This window comes from Bubalus kerabau, chromosome 11 (assembly GCF_029407905.1).
Source record: "Bubalus kerabau isolate K-KA32 ecotype Philippines breed swamp buffalo chromosome 11, PCC_UOA_SB_1v2, whole genome shotgun sequence".
In the NCBI taxonomy this organism is placed as follows: Eukaryota; Metazoa; Chordata; class Mammalia; order Artiodactyla; family Bovidae; genus Bubalus; species Bubalus kerabau.
The window spans coordinates 105,935,356-105,948,838 of NC_073634.1; the positions used below are offsets into that span (position 1 = coordinate 105,935,356).

At 53.7% G+C, this 13,483-nt stretch overlaps 1 protein-coding gene across 2 annotated transcripts; it reads right to left on the bottom strand.

Moving 5' to 3' along the window:
- Nucleotides 1-440: 440 nt before the first annotated feature.
- GBGT1 (globoside alpha-1,3-N-acetylgalactosaminyltransferase 1 (FORS blood group)) lies at nt 441-10,825 on the bottom strand. 2 transcript variants are annotated; one of them, XM_055539221.1, is made up of 7 exons: nt 10,706-10,825; nt 9,426-9,614; nt 8,778-8,843; nt 3,642-3,689; nt 3,523-3,558; nt 2,671-2,805; nt 441-1,731 (listed from the first exon to the last, which is right to left on the bottom strand). In XM_055539221.1, the coding sequence occupies exons 2-7, from the start codon at nt 9,494-9,496 to the stop codon at nt 1,047-1,049; spliced, it is 1,041 nt and encodes a 346-aa protein (XP_055395196.1). In that variant the 5' UTR covers nt 9,497-9,614; nt 10,706-10,825; the 3' UTR covers nt 441-1,046. The 2 variants fall into 2 exon arrangements, with proteins under 2 accessions (XP_055395196.1, XP_055395197.1); XM_055539222.1 differs by having other exon boundaries at nt 9,426-9,525; nt 10,706-10,800.
- Between the last annotated feature and the right edge of the window lie 2,658 nt (nt 10,826-13,483).

Here is a 13,483-nt window from a genome sequence, read left to right on the forward strand (position 1 = left end):
CCTGCCCACTGCTTCTGTCCCACCAGGCAGATGCGACCACTGCAGGGCTCTGAAGCCCCTCTAATCCTAGGCCTGCCTTGTGGCCTTGGTGCCCCGCGCCTACCAGGAGTCCCCCAGGCTGAGGTTGATAGCAGATGCATCAGACACACGTGCTCCGCACTTAGGGACCAAGAGCCCACAGGACATCCAGCTGGGGGGCAGGGGCTCTGCTCCCCCCGACTCAGGAGGGCTGCATAGCCGGTGATGTTTTCACTTCACCCATCTCCCAGGAGAACTGGGATGAAATCCTGCCTGTTGCAGCGGCCAGCAGCAGCCCAGGCTTTCTAGAAAACTGTACCCCACCCTCCCACCCAGGCTGACTGTACTTACAGCCCAGGCTGCCTGTATCCCTAGGGGCCTGGCAGCCCGGATGCTCAGAAATGCAGGTGAAGAAAGCCCGGTTAGAGCCTAGCACACGCTACTTTTATTAAACGCTGCCCAAACCCTCTTACAGAAGAGGTGCTTGGTGCCAGGGACCGTCCACCTCGAGTGAGGCAGGGACTTGAAACCAGAGGGCCTAGAAGGCTCCTCTGGGTCCTGAGTGAAAAACTGGCTCCGGAGGCTGGCGGGGACACAGGGGGGACCCCTGCAGCCAGAGAAAAGGGGGGTGGGGATGCCTTTCCTACAAGTGTTAGAAAGTGCAACTTCAAGGGCAGCAGGCAACGAATGAGCGGGTGGCAGAAAGGGGATTTGGGGCGCTGGGTGGGGCTGCCCCGAAGGCTCGTGAGCTGGCGGAGGCCCCGTCTTCTTCCACCTCTGGCCTCCCCTCCTTGGGCCTCAGACAGTGTGATCTTTGCGTTCTCCTCCACACAGACACCGCTCTTCACAGTGGACAGAGGCCTTTCTAGGCCCGTCTTCCCGCTGGATTCCACCAGCAAAGGTGGAGGTTAGACGGCACAGGGCTGGTCCCACCTAAGGCTTGAGGAGTGAGGCCCTGGAGCCCAGAGGCTCTGGTGAGCCGGGCGCTCGCTGGGGTTCCCCCGTCCACGGCGGCCCCACCTCTGCCGTCAGCTCCACAGCCGGGCAGTGTCCTTGTTCACGGTAGAGAAGCGGATCAGCTTCAGGCTGGGGGGCTGGGGCTTCCTGTCGTCCCAGAGGTACTCGGGGGACAGCACCTTGGAGGGCTTGTGCGAGAGGAAGCGGCGGTTCAGGTGGCTCTCCTCCTGGCAGGCTGCCATGATGCCGTTGGCCTTGTCTGCCAGGATGCCCATGTGGCAGCCCCTGGTGAACTCATACACCCTGGCCACCCGCCCCCCGAAGACCGCCCTGCCATAGTAGAAGTCCCCCTCGCCATCTGCCACGAAGGCAGTGGAGACAGGCCGGCGCTCATAGGGGAACTGGTGGCGGGGGACGGTGAAGTAGTCCGGGTGGATGGCAGCCACGAGGTCCCCCAAGGTCTCGGGGCCCCATGGGTTCCGGAATGCCATGTCCACATCCAGGCAGAAGAGGTAGTCCACCTCCCGGTGCGCCCTCTTGGCGATGTGCATGCTGATGGCCTCCATCCGGCCCATGGAGGCCTCCTCCCACTGGGAGGGCCCGGGGACTGGGATGACACTGAGGTGGCGGCTGGGGCCCAGTGGGACCCGAGGAATGGCCTGGGGGTCGTGAGTGAAGATGTAGTACTGCACGCGGTACCCCTGCATGAAGAACCGCTCGGCCGACTCCAGGAAGTGCTGGACGAACCGGGTGTACCTGCCGGAGAGGACCCCGTCATGCACCACGGCCTCCGCAGGGCCACTGCCTGGTCCCCGCTCCGGGCGGGCACACCCCGCAGGGCCCAGGGCTAGGCTGGGGTCCCCCTCCCAGCTTCCTGTCTCAAGAAGTCACTCTGGTCTGCCCCTCGTCTGTCAAGTTCCCCTGATCACAGTACCAACCTCTAGGGACCGTCCTAAGAACGATATCTTGATGATATTCACAGGCTGCACGCCCTGACTTTTCCTGAGCACTTACAAGTGCCAGGCAATGTTCTAAGGGATTACCTCCTGGCCTCACAAACTCCCCGCTTTACAGACAAGGACACTGAGGCTCAGAGAGAAAAAAGGAGTTGAGAATTGGGTAAGTAGCTGCACATCAAGGGGAAGTGAGTGGTGCTGGGTGTTGACTGGGCTGGGGGAGAGGGAGCCCCCCGACTCCAGGTGGGCCATTCATTACCTTTAGTCATCGACCCCCCCCATTGGGGTCCCTCTCTCAGGAGTCCCAGAAAGGAAAGGCCAGGTGGGGTAAGGGAGGAGGAGGGAAAACAGGGGGCGTCCAGGGAGCAGGCAGGCCCGGGGGTGGAGGAGAGAGGGTCCCCAGGGCAGGGCCAGCTCTCTCCTGACCTGCCTGTGGCCTGAGTGTGGACCCTCCATTTCTGGGGGCTTGCCATTCCTTTACACCTGCCTGGATGGTTCAGGGGAAGCAGACAGGATGAGGCGGCAAGGTGTCTCCTGACAAAGGCTCCTGGTGCTCCCTCACTGGGCTGCCTCCCCTCCCCGTTTGCATGCCAGGCCCAGACCGCCTCTTTCCTCCAGGAAGCCCTCTCCCACCATCACACTCTGCTCTGTCGCTTCCCACCTGGCACAGCCTCCCTGGTGCCCGGGCAGGGTCCTGTCTCTCCCCAGACCCCACCCCCACCCCCAGCCACCTACTCACTTTCCCACAGCAAATGCCGTAAGCCCAATGGTCAGGTTCAGTGGCTGGTAGATGTGATGCAGAAGCTCGGCGTTAAAGGTTCCCTCGGAGACGATGGGCGCCAGCCAGGGTGTGAGTGTCAGTAGCTCTGTGGGCCTGGCAGCAGAGGGGGCCGAGGGGGCTGAGACCCTCCCCTGGGGAAAGCCTCCATCTCATCTTGGTCCTGCCTCCCACGCTGTGTGACCCTGGGCAGCTTCATCCCTGTCTCTGGGCCACCGTATCCTCAAGTGGGGATGATAATAGCTCCTTCCCAGCGAGGGCAAGAGGACCAGGAGTTACTGCACGTCCAGTGTCTAGAGGAGCCTGGCATTTCTGGGGTCTGCTAAGGGCCTTGGAGATGGGGGTTATCATTCTCATAATTAATAATGGATTGAGCACTGAAGGCACAGTGCTCTACAGTTTTTTTGGTTTGTTTGTTTGTTTTTGGCTGCATCGCCTGGCTTGCAGGATCTTAGTTCCCTGACCAGGGAGCGAGTCAGGGTCCTTGGCAGTGAAAGCACAGAGTCCTAGCCACTGGGGCTCCCAGGAATCGCTGCTCTGCATTTTGCCAACCTCATTTCATCTGGTCCTCTGCCCTGTCGAGTGGGTATCACTAACCATCCACCTGTATAGAAGCAGCTCAGAGGAGCTGGGTCACCTACCCAAGATTACACAGCTGGTGATCAGGCTGGACTGGAGCCCAGGTCCCCGAGTGCCCGGACCCCGAGGTCAGCTGACCCCTCCGGCACCCCAGCTTCTAAATCAGAGCTTTGCCCCCGACCCCCACCCCCTCGAATCTCTCCATCCTGCACCCAGGCCCTAATCAACACCTACTTTTGCTCCAGCAGCTTGGGCTGAGGGTACTGTGACCTGCAACCAAGAAGGGCGAATGGTTAAAGGGATGGCAGCCCCCCGCCCTGCGGCCACAGAGGGCGAAAGGACAGGCTGCTTACTGTGCCACGGGCTGGGACGGCTCCTCCTCGTACTGAAGCTTCATGTTGCTGGTGGGAGAGGCGAGACAGGGCCATCGGTGCCGTCAGTACAGACGCTCAGCAGGGACGGATGAAGCGGGGACAAAACACCCCCATGGGCCAGGCACCCCCTCCCCCAGGCTCCCTGGCCCCTCCTCCATGGCTCTGCCCGCTCTCCGGGGGCTGGGCTCCTACAGAGGCCATCCATCCAGGGTCCCGTGTGGCAGGGCAGTGATTCAACCTGGTGCCATTTGTCTCCACAGTCTTTTTCGGCTCTGGAAGAGCCTGGGCACCGTGGAGAAGCTTTGAGAAGCTGCAAAGTGAGCCCAGTTCTGCCTCTTTCTAGCCCGGGAGCTCAGACAGACGAGGCTGCAGGTGAGGCGCCTCCGGCTGGAGAGACCCAGGGCTGGACATCCCACTCTTTGGGGTTTTGTCCCCTCTCCCTTAAAGTGGGGACAATAACAGAGTCGCTCCGCAGGATGGAAGTGAGGCCTGGAGACGGGAAAGGCCTGCTCCTCTGACCCAGGGAGCCGGTCAGAGCCACTTCCAGCAGAGGCCTGAGGTTGCCTGTGAGGCTCGGACCACCTGAGGAGGGTGCCTGCCATTCACCTGGGTCTCTTCATTCTATCACCCATGGTGGGCTGGCTTCAGCTTCCTGGAGCTGTCCTGGTGCCTTCCGGCTATGCTTTGTGTGTGTGGTAAGATATACAAGACAAAGATTTACGACCTTAACCATTTGAAAGCATAGAGTTCCGGGGCATTAGGTACACTCACGTTGCTGTGCAAAGATCACCTCCACCCATCTCTAGAACTTGTTCATCGTCCCCAAATTGAAACTCTCTCCCTGAGATACTGCCTCTCCATCCCTTCTCCCAACCCTTGGTAACTATTATGCTTACTTCCATCTCTGTAAAAAAAAAAAACCTTCTTTTTTTTTTTTTTTCAATAAGACCTCTATTCATTTTGGCCATGCCATGTGGCATGCAGGATCTTAGTTCCCCGACTTGGAATCGAACCTGTGCCCCCTGCATTGGGAGTATGAAGTCTCAACCATTGAACCACCAGGAAGTCCCATTTCTCTATACTAGAGATCTCTTATAAATGAAACCCTACAGTATTTGTCCTATAGTGATTAGCCTATACTCTGGAAGATATATTTTTTAAAGTTGATCCATCAACTTGGCCCTCTGCCTCAGTTTCACACAAACAAGCACATTTCAGGTCCTGCTCAGAAAGTGACGGGACTCTGAGAAGTTGGTCAGAAATGAGAAGAGGAAAGGGGCCCTCGTCCCACACTTCCCTGGCCATCGGTGTCTCCCTTCGCCTCACCAGCCCCGACACGCTCCGTTCTGGCCACATTAAAGAGTCAGACATAAGAACACCAAAGCACAGATGAGCCAGAGCCAAAATAAAAACAGGAACTTCATGTTTCCAGACCTCTGAAGGTAATAACATTGAAAGAAGAAATCCAAATGAACAGAGAGGAAGGTGTAACCATTTAAAACTAACAAAAAACCTCCAACTGTAATCTGTTTAAAAAACTCAGACTGCAAATAATTTTTAAAAAACTGCAAATAATTAGAAAAAAAAAAAAAGCACTGAGTACTTTCAGCCAAAGGTGGTGATAGAGGACCCACCAACAGGCCAAGCGGGGAGGTGGTGGAGCAGGCAGGTCACCCGAGAGGAAATTCAGTAAACGGGAAGGCGTGGGGCGATGAGGGCCGTGGTCAAAGGAGTGAAATTCAAACCACAGCGCAAATTTCCCGTCTCTCAAATCAGCAAGGTGTTTAGTTTTTGTTTTTCATGACACCTAATACTTGCAGATACCAAAGCAACATTTCATGCAAAGATGGGCTAGATAAAGGACAGAAATGGTATGGACCTAACAGAAGCAGAAGATATTAAGAAGAGATGGCAAGAATACACAGAAGAACTGTACAAAAAAGATCTTCATGACCCAGATAATCACGATGGTGTGATCACTGACTTAGAGCCAGACATCCTGGAATGTGAAGTCAAGTGGGCCTTAGGAAGCATCACTACGAACAAAGCTAGTGGAGGTGATAGAATTCCAGTTGAGCTATTTCAAATCCTGAAAGATGATGCTGTGAAAGTGCTGCACTCAATATGTCAGCAAATCTGGAAAAATCAGCAGTGGCCACAGGACTGGAAAAGGTCAGTTTTCATTCCAATCCCAAAGAAAGGCAACGCCAGAATGCTCAAACTACCGCACAATTGCACTTATCTCACACACTAGTAAAGTAATGCTTAAAATTCTCCAAGCCAGGCTTCAGCAATATGTGAACCGTGAACTTCCTGATGTTCAAGCTGGTTTTAGAAAAGGAACAGGAACCAGAGATCAAATTGCCAACATCCGCTGGATCATGGAAAAAGCAAGAGAGTTCCAGAAAAACATCTATTTCTGCTTTATTGACTATGCCAAAGCCTTTGACTGTGTGGATCACAATAAACTGTGGAAAATTCTGAAAGAGATGGGAATACCAGACCACCTGACCTGCCTCTTGAGAAACCTGTATGCAGGTCAGGAAGCAACAGTTAGAACTGGACATGGAACAACAGACTGGTTCCAAATAGGAAAAGGAGTTCGTCAAGGCTGTATATTGTCACCCTGTTTATTTAACTTATATGCAGAGTACATCATGAGAAACGCTGGACTGGAAGAAACACAAGCTGGAATCAAGATTGCTGGGAGAAATATCAATAACCTCAGCTATGCAGATGACACCACCCTTATGGCAGAATGTGAGGAGGAACTCAAAAGCCTCTTGATGAAGGTGAAAGTGGAGAGTGAAAAAGTTGGCTTAAAGCTCAACTTTCAGAAAACAAAGATCATGGCATCTGGTCCCATCACTTCATGGGAAGTAGATGGGGAAACAGTGGAAACAGTGTCAGACTTTATTTTTCTGGGCTCCAAAATCACTGCAAATGGTGACTGCAGCCATGAAATTAAAAGACGCTTACTCCTTGGAAAAAAAGTTATGACCAACCTAGATAGCATATTCAAAAGCAGAGACATTACTTTGCCAACAAAGGTTTGTCTAGTCAAGGCTATGGTTTTTTCCTGTGGTCATGTATGGATGTGAGAGTTGGACTGTGAAGAAGGCTGAGCGCCGAAGAATTGATGCTTTTGAACTGTGGTGTTGGAGAAGACTCTTGAGAGTCCCTTGGACTGCAAGGAGATCCAACCAGTCCATTCTGAAGGAGATCAGCCCTGGGATTTCTTTGGAAGGAGTGATGCTAAAGCTGAAACTCCAGTACTTTGGCCACCTCATGCAAAGAGTTGACTCATTGAAAAAGACTCTGATGCTGGGAGGGATTGGGGGCAGGAAGAGAAGGGGACGACAGAGGATGAGATGGCTGGATGGCATCACTGACTCGATGGACGTGAGTCTGAGTGAACTCTGGGAGTTGGTGATGGACAGGGAGGCCTGGCGTGCTGCAATTCATGGGGTCGCAAAGAGTCGGACGCGACTGAGCGACTGATCTGATCTGAATACTTGCAGCCCCAGCCCAGGTGCAGTGCAGCTGCTGGGGGTGGGGGAGGGTGGGGAGGTGTACCTGCGTTTGCCACGGTCCCCCTGGAGAGCTTCCTGGGGCGTCAGGTCATGTTAGTGGTAAAGAACCTGCCTGCCCACGCAGGAGACGAGAGAGATGCAGGTTGGATCCCTGGGTCCAAACAAAACCCCTCACATCCTATTGGCCTGAATCACTCTGACTCAGGGTCAGGAAGATCCCCTGGAGGAGAAAATGGCAACCCACTCCAGTATTCTTGCCTGGGAAATCCCATGGGCAGAGGAGCCTGGCGGGCTGCAGTCCATGGGGTCATGAAGAGTTGGACGCCGCTGAAGCGACTAAGCAGGCAGCCTAGAGAGCAGCCTGATGAGATGGATGAAGACCCTGGCCATATCCTTTGGTCCAGGAATGTACCAAATAAAAGGATTTCTAAGATGGAAAAAGCTGGGACTTCCTGGGTGGCCCAGTGGCTTATACTCCATGCTCCCAAAGCAGGGACCTGGGATTCAATCCCTGGTCAGGGAACTAGATCCCACGTGCCACCCACAACTAAAGATCCTGCACGCTGAGACGAAGATGGGAGGTCCTTCGTGCTGCAACTAAGACCCAGCATAGGCAAATAAATTAATTTAAAAAAAAAATGAAGAACGCTTTATATCCAGAGTTGCTCATTACGAACTAACTTAGAAGCTGGTAAACCAGAAACAACCTAAATGCCCACAGTCGTTGGTGGAAAAAGGAGACGGTTTAAGAATTAGGGCCCAGCCCCTGGGTGGAGTAAAGTGACTGTGACCAGATGCTGAAAAGTGAAGCCAATTCTGGGGAAATACGATAAGAACTGCAAAAACATTCTGGTCACAGCTATTTCCAACAGCAAGCGTACTTTCTGCTTTCAGAACAATCTGAATAGAAAGTGCAGCAATCAACAAGCTGACCATGGAATCAGAGTGCGATTCAGGCCCCCGGACACAAGAGGGTTTTTGTTTTCTTTTGTCTTTTCTGTTGTCCTGCCTAATTTACTACATTCTGTTTATAATAGCAAAACACACCTTACTGTTAATTAGTCGTCTATGATCCAGATTTTAAACTTTCCTTTCGGTGTCATGAAAACCAGAAGACCACGGGGCCAAATGCCACATTGAGACCGTCCCAAATCATCTTTATCACTCTGAACTGTCCAAATGTCAGATCTGTTATCTGAGGGAGACTGGCCACGTGTGCATTTGTCCTTCGAATTCACAGAGAGCACAACATTGAGCAAAAAGGTCAAGTCCTGAAACCATTCTTTCCTGAGCACCTCCTATATACCAGGTGCAGCACCAGGATATTTACAGGCATCATCACACCCCAAACTCTATCATCCCGTTTTACAGATATGGCAAGTGAGGCTCTGAGCTATGCAACACGCTCAAAGTCACACCATGGAGAGGGCACTGCAAGGATACCTGAAGACGGAAACAGGGAACTTCCACATTCGTGGCTCAGAATCATGAGTTTAGGATCTAAGAACCTACAAAGTGACCTGAAAAGCCTTCCCATCTTCCCTATTCCGGGGGCCCCTAAGTCTGCCTGCCCCATACTTACAAGATCTCTGGGCAGGGGAGATAAAAGGGGATGTAGGAGACCAGCAGCCAGTTCTCAACATACACCCTAGGAAGGAAATACATGTGTTGACTTGATTTTTAAGCTGAGGCTGAGAAGTCACGTTGGTGCATGTTAGTGGAAATGCAGGTCCCCAGTGGCGCACCTGGGGTCCCCCCTCCCCCGCCCTCCACCTATTAGTCCTTGGGTCTGGCTGACCTCAGAGGACAAAGCCTCCTGGCCTTCTGCAGTGAGTCATTATACAGCTATGCAGCCATTCATTCCTGGGGGAGGAATATTCTTGACACCAGCCCCACAAGGGACTGGTGGTGTGGGGGAACCCCCAGAGCTTTGCAGAAAGGACACATGGGGTGAATTCTGGAGCATAGACAGGAGTTCCTCATTAACACGGCTAGAAGAATAGTCCAGGCAGAGGCAAGAGTTAGGTGTAGAGGCCGGGAGGTCAGTGCAAAGGAAAACCCATAAGCCAGGCTGGGTCAGTCGTACTGGGGCTGGTGGGGAGGGACAGGTGTGCCTAGAGAGGAGGGTGGGACCTGGAAATCCTGGGAAGGGGTGCAGGTTTGGGGGTTGAGATGCTGAGAGAGGGAGGAGTCTGGGGTGGGGACAGAGGGCTGCAAGGGGCATGCTCACCACAGAGAGTAGAGGGTGATGCCCAGCAGCAGGCAGAATCCCAGGCCCAGGGCCAGTCTCGGGCAGTGCATCGCTGGGGGTGGCCTCTGAGCCTGGGCACCTGCAGAGACCAAGTGGGTCTTGGTGAATCGGCCCACCTCTCTCAGGGGTGTCAGGCTCAGAGTCCTGGTCTCCGGGGTCGGGGAATACCTGCAAAGGGATGCTCCTTATCCACAGGACACTGACCGCTGCTCTGCCCTCCCCTGGGCACCACCATCAAGGGGAATGTGGTGTCCAGGCGTCGTCCTGTCCAGCTGGACCCCAGGCCCAGATCTGGCAGTTCCAGGGGACAGAGGCTCAGGATTTAGCCAAAGCCTGCTGCTGTGCCTTGGGAGAGGCATTGGGCCGGAAAGGCGACTGGCCGCCCCCACTGCCCTTGGCTCGCAGGTCTCCCTCCTGAAATCTTCCATGATGAGCCGGCCTTCCTAGCGACTAGGGCCAGAGCACATGGAGCCTTAAGGATTCTGGGGGAAACAGCCGGGTCGCTGGAAATCCTGCCCGGAGCCGGAGCCGGCACCGCGGGGGCACACGCGGCCTGGGGAAGGGGGTTGCTGGGCAGAGATGGGTGGCGGCGATCTCCCTGGCAGAGGTTGGGGGCCAGGGGTGGCAGCCGACTGTTCCTCCGTTCCTCCGGGAGGCAGAGCTCTCCCGGGAGCACGTTTCACCTCCACCGGCTCGGCGCCAACCTTGGGCAAGGCACTCTCCTCCCCGGTCCATTACAGCCTGGTGGTGGGGGCGGGGGTGGGGTGGTCCTCCTCATCTATAGTAGGGGTTGGTGCGGGGGACAAGACGCAGTACGCGCCGCTCCGGACACGAGGGGGAGGGCTGTGAAAGCGCTAGGCCCAGTCCGGGCCACAGGGAGCGCGGGACACCCCTGCGTCCGCCCGAGGTCAGAGCGAGGTCCCCAGGCAGGAGCTTCGGGGCTTTGGTCCCGCTCACTCCGTGGCCTCTGGCAAGCCCGCTGGAGCTCTCGCTCCCTCTGCGGACCTCCGCTTCCCCACCCGGGCTTGGGGCGCCAGTTCCTCCAAAGGCTCCACCTGACGCGTCGGCTCCGCTAGATCGTGGGGCGCGCCGCCGATGCAGAGCCCGGCCAGCACTCCGGCCGCCCCAGCCGGTGACCTGCACCCCGGAGCCCGGGGCCCGCACGCGAGCGCCTCCACTTCCGCCTGCCACTGCGGGCCCCAGCCAGACCCGTGGCGCGGCGGACGGAGCGCGACTGTCCCTGCCGCCTGCAGACTCACCTCTTGAGGCCGGACCGAGGTGGGGACGAACGGAGGGGCGCAGCTGGGCCCGGAAATCAGGGACGCGGCTGGCCGGGGCGCCTCAGGTAGCGCGGTGGGCGGGGCCGGACGCAGCCGGTGGGCGGGCCCGGGCGGGCTCGAGGGGGGCGGGGAAAGGAGCCTCTCGACCCGCCCACCAGCTGCAGCCCCCGCCCCCTAGAGGTCCCCTGGGGCTCTACACTCTGTGGGCCACGTGGGCCACGCTTCCAAGGCGGAAGACCCATCTTAGGTGAGAGGAGCGTGGGTCAGGGAACTCCGGGATGCGGCGCGATGCGCGCTTGAGAAGTCAGGGATCCGATTTGGGGAGAAAACTTCATTGTTTTTAGGAGAGCGTTGAAACAATCACTGGAAGGGAAAACCAGAAGGACGTCGTCCTTACTTTCTGGCTTGGGATCATCACTCTTGCTTAGGAGCCCTGAGCCTGAAATGCCGGCCTGGAGACCGTGAGCAGCTCTCGGAATCTCTCGGAGCCTCTGCCTCCTCTCTGAACGGAATTAGCCATACTTTCCTCCAGAGGTTGTACTGACCCTGGTTCATCCTAGGGAGTACAGGAGCCCCAGGAGGACTGTCTTAGATATCTCCAAGGGTAGGCCAAGGGCAGAGATAGTGGACCTCAAAGGCAGAGGGGTGGTCAGGGAGGGAGCATTCAGAGAGACAGAAAGGAAGGCACCCTGTTTGTAAAGAAGGGAGTCCTAACAAGAGCCAGTGACGAACAGATTCGGGATTAGATCTGGTAGACAGAGTGCCTGAACAACTGTGGACAGAGGTTTCTAACACTGTGCAGTAGGTGGTGACCAAAACCATCGCAAAGAAAAAGAAATGCAAGAAGACAAAGGGGTTTGTCTGAGGCGGCTTTACAAATAAATTAGAGAAGAAGAAAAGAAGGGAATGTACCCCTCTATATTCAGTTGGGTATGTCTTTTCTAGCGAAAGGCAAAGGAGAAACGGAGAGATACACCCAACTGAATGTAGAGTTCAAGAGAATAGCAAAGAGAGATACGAAAGCCTTCTTAAGTAAACAGTGCAAAGAAATAGAGGAAAACAATAGAACGGGAAAGACTAGAGCTCTCTTCAAGAAAATTGGAGATACCAAAGGAACATTTCAGGCAAGGATGGGCATGGTGAATGACAGAAACTGTAGGGACCTACCAGAAGCAGAAGGGATTAAAAAGAGGTGGCAAGAATACACAGAAGAACTATACAAAAAAAGTTTTAATGACCTGGATAACCACGATGGTGGTCACTCACTTAGAGCCAGACATCCTGGAGTGTGAAGTCAAGTTTGCCTTTGGAAACATTATGACAGAAAGAGCTAGTGGAGGTGATGTGGAATTCCAATTGAGCTATTTCAGATCTTAAAAGATGCTGCTGTTAAACTGCTGCATTCAGTATGCCAGCAAATTTGGAAAACTCAGCAGTGGCCATGGGACTAGAAAAGGACAGTTTTCATTCCAATCCCCCAAAATGTTCAAACTACCATACAACTGCGCTCATTTCACAAGCTAACAAGGTAATGTTCAAAATCCTGCAAGGAAGGCTTTAGCAGTAAGTGAACTGAGAATTTCCAGATGTACAAGCTGGATTTAGAAAAGGCAGAGGAACCAGAGATCAAATTGCCAATATCCACTGGATCAGAGAGAAAGCAAGGGAATTCCAGAAAAACATCTACTTCTGCTTCATTGACTATGCTAAAGCCTTTGACTGTGTGGATCACAACAGACTGTGAAAAATTCTTGAAGAGATGGGAATACCAGACTACCTTACCTATCTCCTGAGAAACCTGTATGCAGGTCAAGAAGCAACAGTTAGAACATGGAACAACAGACTGGTTCAAAACTGAGAAAGGAGTATGTCTAGGCTGTGTATTCACCCTGCTTATTTAACTTATATGCAGAGTACATCATGAGAAATACTGGGCTGGATGAAGCATGAGCTGGAATCAAGATTTGGGGGGGAAATAACAGCCTCAAGATATGCAGATGATACTACTCTAATGGCAAACAGTGAAGAGGAACTAAAGAGCCTCTTGAGAAGGATGAAAGAGAAGAGTGAAAAAGCTGGCTTAAAATTCAATATTCAAAAAATGAAGATTGCGGTTGCGGCAGTTGACAGCACGGGGGTGCAGGCGGGCGTAACACTTGCGGCAGATCATCTTGTCGCAGAAGATCATGGCATCCAGTGCTATCACTTCATGGCAAATAGATGGGAAAAAATGGAAACAGTGACAGACTTTATTTTCTTGGGCTCCAAAATGACTGCGGATGGTGACTGCAGCCATGAAATTAAAAGATGCTTGCTCCTTGGAAGAAAAGCTATGACAAATCTAGACAGTGTATTAAAGAGCAGAGACATCACTTTGCCAAAAAGGTCCATATAGTCAAAGCTATGGTTTTTCCAGTAGTCATGTATGGATGTCAGAGTTGGACCATAAAGAAAGCTGAGCACTGAAGAATTGTTGCTTTTGAACTGGGTGCTGGAGAAGACTCTTGAGAGTCCCTTGGACAGCAAGGAGATCAAACTAGTCAATTGTAAAGGAAATCAGTCTTGAATATTCATTGGGAGGACTGATGCTGAAGCTGAAGCTCCAAAACTTTGGCCACCTGATTCTAAGAACTGACTTATTGGAAAAGACCCTGATGCTGGGAAAGATTGAAGGTGGAAGGAAAAGGGGACGACAGAGGATGAGATGGTTGGATGGCATCACGGACTCAATGGAGATGAATTTGAACAAGCTTTGGG